Source organism: Mastigoproctus giganteus, chromosome 1, assembly GCF_048544385.1.
Source record: "Mastigoproctus giganteus isolate SK-2022 chromosome 1, ASM4854438v1, whole genome shotgun sequence".
Classification (NCBI taxonomy): Eukaryota; Metazoa; Arthropoda; class Arachnida; order Uropygi; family Thelyphonidae; genus Mastigoproctus; species Mastigoproctus giganteus.
In genome coordinates, this window is record NC_143575.1 from 49,155,120 (window position 1) to 49,162,639 (window position 7,520).

Below are 7,520 nucleotides of genomic sequence, written 5' to 3' on the forward strand. Positions count from 1 at the left end.
AGCATCTAAGAATGTCGAAGACGTTTTAGTAGCTCAACAAACAGTGTTCGATTGACAGAAAGGCAGGAAATTTAATGTTAATCCTTTGTTTCTGCTTTTAATGCAATATCTAGAAAAATATATATAGTTTACCACATTACCAAGTTGAAAGATGCTAACATGGTGTTAGTGGCAACTTTTTTTTTTTTTTTTTTTTTTCCTGGTACAAATGTTACATGCAATAGAATTCTGGTAGAGGGGTGAAAATTTTAGCAGCAGCAGCAGCAAGACTGTTTAAACATTCATCTCTCAATTGTTTAGCTAAAAATTTGGTGCTTGTGCCTCAAAACATCACCATTCACTTGAACACCATTATGATCGCAAGATGAGAAAACACTAGACAAGTCTTGAAGCTTCCTCCAAAGGGGGAAACATTACAGATATTTGACAGTGCTCCTTTCTCCTTAATATTAGAAAAGTTGTGCAATAGATGGGAAAACTAGGTGCATTGCTTTTCCCCCTAGCTCCTTCTCTTTTCCAGCCCACATCAAGGTAGTAATCGTGGGTTGTAAAAGGCTCTAACAAGGGAACATTTTTGAATGAAAATGTTGACTATGTGTTGGGATGGAAACTATCAACTTCCACACCAACCTCCCTCAGTTTCAATTCTTATCACCTGATGTGTGTAGTCTAAGCAAGAGGAAGAATCCCATCAGCATTGAGCTTGCTCAATTCATTCAAAGCCTTAAACACCTCAATCAGATCACCTTGCAAGTGCCTAGTCTCTGCATGCTGCAGTTTGCAGAACTGAAGCCTTTCTTGGTAAGAGCACCCCTTTGTTCCCTCACCAATCTCATTGTACATGGAAGACTAGCTAAAGGCTGCATACATGGAAGACTGGCTAAGGCTGCATACAGGTCTGGAGGCCTCATTTTAGAGGCCTCCAGACCTGTATGCAGTCCTCAAGATGGGGCCTGACCACTGCCTTATACAATGGGATAATCACCTCCTTATCCTTGCGAGCAGAATTCTTGTATATGATTGACAAAACACCATGAGATGTCCTGGCAGCCTTGCTCAGAGAATTTCATATGCAACTACACAATTATCCCCAGTTTCCACTACCCTGTAGTGTCACACAGTTGGTACGTTACTCTGGGATTACAGCTACCCATACATAGTACTTTGCATTTGTCAATGTTAAACTTCAATTGCCATTTCTTAGCCCATCTGCCTAACTTTTCTAGATCCTGTTGCAGAGCATACTATCATTAACCACCCTTTGTATCATCTGCAGACTTGAACATCTGATATGCTTTCATCAATATCATTAATAAATATAGAAAACAACAATGGACACAACACTGAACCCCTGGAAGGTAGTCCACTAAGAGCAATATCTATTGTCCATATGATATCAAATATGCAGACCACTTGAAAACCCTGAGCAAAATTTTTATACATAATGAAATGCAAACACACCAGTTTACACTGGTTGGAGGCACAATGTCACAAAGAAAACTCTCATGGTTATATTCTTTCAGCATTGAAAATGCAGTCACACAAAAATCGTCTCTTAAAATGCTTGACAAATATCACACATCACTCAGTTTTAAATACCATATAGTGTACTTATATTTTCATGAACTGTATAATATACCTTTCCCCCCCCCATATCCTCTACACTTTTGCATAATAATCTGGGCCCTTCCCCCACCCAGATAATCAGGGAGGAAAAAACTGAGAATTTACTGCACATCAGTTATTTCTCTTTAGTATCACTTTTTTTTTTTTACTTTTTCATGGAGGGTTAACTATGCAAAATGCTGATCTCCACAGAAAAAGCACGTAACAGTTTCAAATTCAGTTCAACATCTTGCACTTAGAGTGCATTTTCTATTACATACTTTGAATTCTAATAGCTTTCAATATACCTGAGATATAAGAAACTATTTTATTAAAATTGCTGATATTAATCATTTAATAATATAGTCTGCCGATAAATCTGTGATTAGGTACATTTTCATAATAAAATCATATTGTTATATATCATTATAAATATTTGTACATGTCATTTTGTTCTACCTTATGCATAGATTTTATTCTTGTTTGTAAATTATTTATATCATTTCTTCATACAAAAAGCTGTTTTCCCATTGCCAATAATAAATATTTGATATATTGAAAAGTAGATTGAGCTTTATGAATATCTTTCTTTTCAGGTATACCTACTTTTAAGCCGTGGTGCTGATCTGAATTACAGAGATGCCGATGGCCGTTCCACTCTATATATCCTTGCACTTGAGAGTAGATTGGATATAGCAGCTTACTTTTTATCTAATGGTGCTGATGCTGAAATAGCTGATAATGAGGGACGTACACCATTACACGTTTCTGCATGGCAGGGTCTCTACGAAATGGTAGCACTTCTCTTGAACAATGGTGCAAATGTTAATGCTGTGGATGCCGATCAACGAACGGCATTACAGTCAGCTTCCTGGCAGGGTCATGCTTCAATTGTTCGCTTACTTTTAGAACATAATGCCTGTGTAGATCATACCTGTAATCAAGGGGCCACAGCTTTATGTATAGCAGCTCAGGAAGGGCATGAAGAGGCTGTACGAATCCTGTTAGAGTATGGTGCTGATCCTGGACATGTAGACCAGTTTGGCCGTAATCCTTTGCGAGTTGCAACCAAAGGAGGCCACAACCACGTTATTAAACTGCTTGAAGATAACATAGCATATATTAGTGAGCAAAAAAGGCATAGTCAAAGACACTGTGTAGGTAGTACAAGTACTACATCTCTTACTTCTGCTTCAACAACTGAAACAAAACCTTGCAGTGCTATTTTATATCAACCAGGATTAATTTCACCAGTAGAGTCCCCTGAGTCAACTGTTGACAAACGGCAGTCTTTCATTTCAAACCAGTCTTCTTCTAAGTCATCTAGTAATTTAACTAGTTCTACTAAGTCATCTCATCAAGGAGTTGATATTCGAACAACAGTATCTGGAGTCCCAACTGTCATGACTTTTACTCAACAGTTACAGCAATGCACACGTAATCGAAACAGAATCAGCCGTATTCTCTCCCCTCTTAGTGAACCAGAAAGTCCAGTACCAAGTCCACCTCAGTCTCCTCTAAGTGAAATTCAAAGCCAGAGATTATCACCTGTGCAGTTGTCAAGTCCACAAGGTATCACAAATACACCATACCTTACTCATGTTCCAGTTGTAATAAATCGTTTTGTTCACGACAGTAGTGGAAGGATGCAGTCATCTCACAGCGGAGATGGCCCACAACAGCCTCTGCTTCATTTGACTACAGCCGATGCACATCGAAGGGCACCATTTGTTTCTCAGGATGCTTTAATTTCTCGACCTCAAGAACCTAGACTTCGCCGAAATGGAATAGTTACAAATCCAAACTATAAAGGAGGCCACAACATTGGCTTGCCAATGAAGAATAGTTTGCCAAAAGATAGTGGTAGTACCTCAATATCTAATCATGGAGTAGAACACAGGCAACTTAAAAGTAAACACATTTCTAATTCATACGACGAAACTGTGAATACTAGCTCTTTACCATTAAAAAAAGAAACACCGTTATAATAATAAAGAATTGCTTGTAGCTTGTGAGTTCCTGAAAGCCTACTGTTGGAATCCCATTGTGTAAACAGTAGGTAAAATAAAATGTCTTTCAGCTCTTTGCATGAACATATGTGAATTCCTGCAGGTAGCGTTATAGTTACCAGAAATTACAGTTTGGCAGAAAGTTCACTGTTGCCCCTCCCCACACAAAAGACAACTTTTGTATTATGTTGTAAAATACAAGAGAACTGTTTTAATATAAAGTGTTGTATTATTGTAATAATGGTAGAGAAAGACTGGTTTGTTAATAGTACAGAAAGCTTTAAAGCCATGTTAGTTTAATGTTAGTAAATTTATGTAAAGTGAATGAATTAGACATCAGCAGCTTTTTATATGTTGGTAAATCCCTGGTGGCACTGCAAAGATACAAAATTTTAGAAATCGGTTATTGAATTAATATATAATTAAGATTTTTAAAAAATCTGATACATCTTTCTTTTTGTGAATTCTACACATATGTTACTTAAAAATTAATATATTGAAAAATTTTGTCATCTTCACCATTAAACTATACTTATTAGGTAAGTCAGTATCAAACAAGTGTTTTTTTGTTTTTTTTTTTCCCCAAACCAGGGATTAACTGATCATTTCTTATATTCATAGTACCTGTCTTCCAATTCAGGAAACTATTAAGGAATTTTTCATCCACTGTTAATAACTTAGGGAATGACGATCCTTCACTGCTTTAATTGAAACTACACCTACCTATTTTGTATTTAGTACTACTATTCAGGATTGCTGTCACTTCATTTAGGATATCATGCTGTTAGGTAATTTCCAGTGAAGCAATACTGGTGAATGCATAGCTTGTTTAAATCTTTCTTGAATACTGGATAATCTACTTTAACTGTTTGTAACTTATGTAATTTTTCATTAGTATAATAATTATTGGATTAATTTTTATATAGTAACAATTTATGGGGGGGAAGTAATTTGCTACTAGTAACATAAGCTACAAGCACCTTAAAATGGTAAAATTTTCTAAAAGCAAATCTCCGAAACTTAATTTGAAGAATGCCATCGTAATCTAGTATTTTTAAAAAAAGTTAATGGCTTGAAAGCCTCAGACTAAGGGAAGTATACCAGATGAACAAGTTAGTGCAAAGCATCATTTTAGTTCATGGTAAATCACCAAAGTAGGCAAAATGGCATTGTTTTTGTTCCATCTCATATTGTGAAGAAGTTGCCTGGTAGTAAACTACCTCGAATAAGCAACGTTTTGATAGTAGAGAAGATTAATATTGCTTATCCTTGGAAGATAATACCAACCAAACGGCACCGTTTCAAAGCTTATTGGCCTCATCAGTGGGCAGGTAGGTACACGCCCACTACCAGCCCACTGATGAGAGGCCAACAAGCTTCTTAACGGTGATGTCTGGTTGCTGGTATCTGCCGAGAATAAGCAACATTAAACTTCTCTACTGGCGAAGCGTTGCTTATTTGAGGTAGTGCAATACCAGGAAACTTATTGTGAAGGCATTCACAATATGAGATGTAACAAAAACAATGCCATTTCACCTAATTCAGTGATTTACTACAAACTAAAATGATGCTTTCACTAATTGTTCATCTAGTATTTTGTGTAAAGCTCTTCCAAATACGACCTGCAGTTTGAAAGCCTAAGGCTATAATTGTGTGATTATTTAATGGGTCACAAAAACAATTATAATAATCAAACAGCTCGAAATGGGGGTTGAGATTAAAAAAAAAAAAAAAAAAATTGTTAGATATTATCCTTTTTTTTTTTTTAAACAGCATTTGAAGACCTTTATATCAAAAATGTATATCAAACCACAAAGCTTGGGAACACCAGGAGTCCATAATTTGTGGCATAAATACAAGTGCCCAAAGAAAAATTTAAGGAGAAAAGGGCAATCAAAAAAATAATTAAACCTCACAAATTTTAAAGATGTTTACTATTTTTAATGTCTTGATAAATATTTAAATTATACAAATAATTATTAAAAAAAAAAAAAAAAAAAAAAACACACACATTTTGTATGTATATTTATACGAGGGTCTCCCGTAAATAAATAATGCTCCATGTACAGTAGAGGATCGAAAATCAATCAGAACGAGCCAGCATTTATTTATTTTTTTATGATGGTGCCATAAAATAATTGCAGTAAGCACTTGTTATTTTGATCACATTTGCGAATTGAATTTTGATTCTATTATACAGCAGTTATAATAAAAGAAAATCAGAGGAATATTGTCTACAGGCTATAAAAAATGAAGATATAAAGCAAAAATTTACACTTTTATTACCTTAGCAATTAACAAAATTAAATGTTATGTGAAACTGAATCAAACAAACTGAAATCAACAAACCAATTGCTATCCACCTCTCAACTACTCTTGCTGCAAAGAGAGATCTAGCAGCAAAGAAACGTAGTTTGAAAATGGTGCAGCAAACACTAAGTAATTATTTTTGTTAAAGGCCTGTATATTATGGCAAAAAAGTTCCATTTGTTTAGTTACCTATGAATAAAAATACGTAAGTACAACTTAGTGTTTTTATTTCTAAACTTTTTTTTTTTTTTTTTAAATCCGAAGTCCTAACTACCCCCGGTCCCAATTAGTTTGGATTATCGACTCTCTACTGTATTTTCAAAACCTAAGTTGGCACCAAAAAATAAAACTTTTAGTACTATAAGTTTAACTAAGTTATAGAATTCTGGATGCAGAATTTTAGAACATTCTTACAGATGTTTAAGGACAGGAAGTCAGAGTTAAGACTATTTCCTCATCTGGCAAAATTATAACCAATATTTTGGGATGGTGAGGGAGCCATTTCAGTGGATATACTGAAAAAGCATCTGAAGCAGGGGGGGGGGGGAGAGAAAGATTCCACATCGAAATCTAGATAAGCAGTTTACTACTATTAACAGTTATTCTTTAAACTGACTATGTAGAATTCTGTTTCTTCCCAATTTGCTGTAGTCTCTAACTTCTCTGCTGCAATGTTTGCTGAATTATCTTCAGTTTACCAAAAACACCAATGTCCAGGGTTTTTGTCAACTAAAGAAACAGCTTTAGATTTTGTAAATGCCCTTGTTTCATCATATAAGAATGTTTCTAAACTTCAGCACTCTGCAAGCAATTATTTTTTAGTGTGTCCTTCACTTTACATCCCTCAAATGGTGGAGGAGGAGAGAAAAACGTCTCTAGATATGCATGTCCTTGTGTAAGTAAGTGCATCTTTTACAGCCAAATCCTCAATCTTGACAGTTACAAATTAGCTTGAAAGTCAGAAATGTGATTCATAAAAAATTCTTTTTAACCCTGAGCCCACAGTAAAGCAGAAATTAATATAAAATACTGAATATAATAAAAGTATAAATAGAAACAGTAAAAATTAAAATATGAACAAATAATACACACGTTGGAAGTTTCAGCAAGCATATCTTGCCTTCCTAAGCAAGAAATTCATCCAACTGTGGATATATAACTATAACTACTAGTGTAGGAGAGAAATATGCAAAACAAATGTATTGTATGGCCAAACTAAACCCCCCCCCCACACAACAACTTGGGATTGCACAATCAAAAGTCAAGATGAAATGGGCAAACCAAGTTATTTGCCATTATTAATGGTTATTGCTTCTCTCCTCCTCTTTCATAAATGGTCAAATATGCATTTTAACAGATACAAGGTCTGTTTTGCTGAATGTGAATGGCTTCCAACCACTGACTGTGGCATTGGAACTGTATATAATTTTGATATAGGAAGCAACAAGCATTAAAAATAGTGAATGACCCATTCTGATTATTTTGTCATAGCTTTTGATTGTGCATGATCCTACTGTGTATTACTTTTACACATTTTAGTTGTCTCTGCATTTCAAGGACTCTCATGATCATCTCCTATATGTACCTGTAGTTATG

The 7,520-nt window shown here is 35.1% G+C and overlaps 1 protein-coding gene across 2 annotated transcripts in view; it reads left to right on the forward strand.

Annotated features, from left to right (window-relative positions):
- The window catches only part of LOC150090778 (uncharacterized), a 144,626-nt gene extending 140,857 nt beyond the window's left edge, over window positions 1-3,769 (forward strand). For both annotated transcript variants that reach the window (XM_090372629.1, XM_090372639.1), the window contains exon 5: window positions 2,202-3,769. In XM_090372629.1, the coding sequence (XP_090228755.1) occupies window positions 2,202-3,593 (1,392 nt within the window). In that variant the 3' untranslated portion in view covers window positions 3,594-3,769. The remainder of the gene's footprint in view (window positions 1-2,201) is intronic.
- The last annotated feature ends 3,751 nt before the right edge of the window (window positions 3,770-7,520 follow it).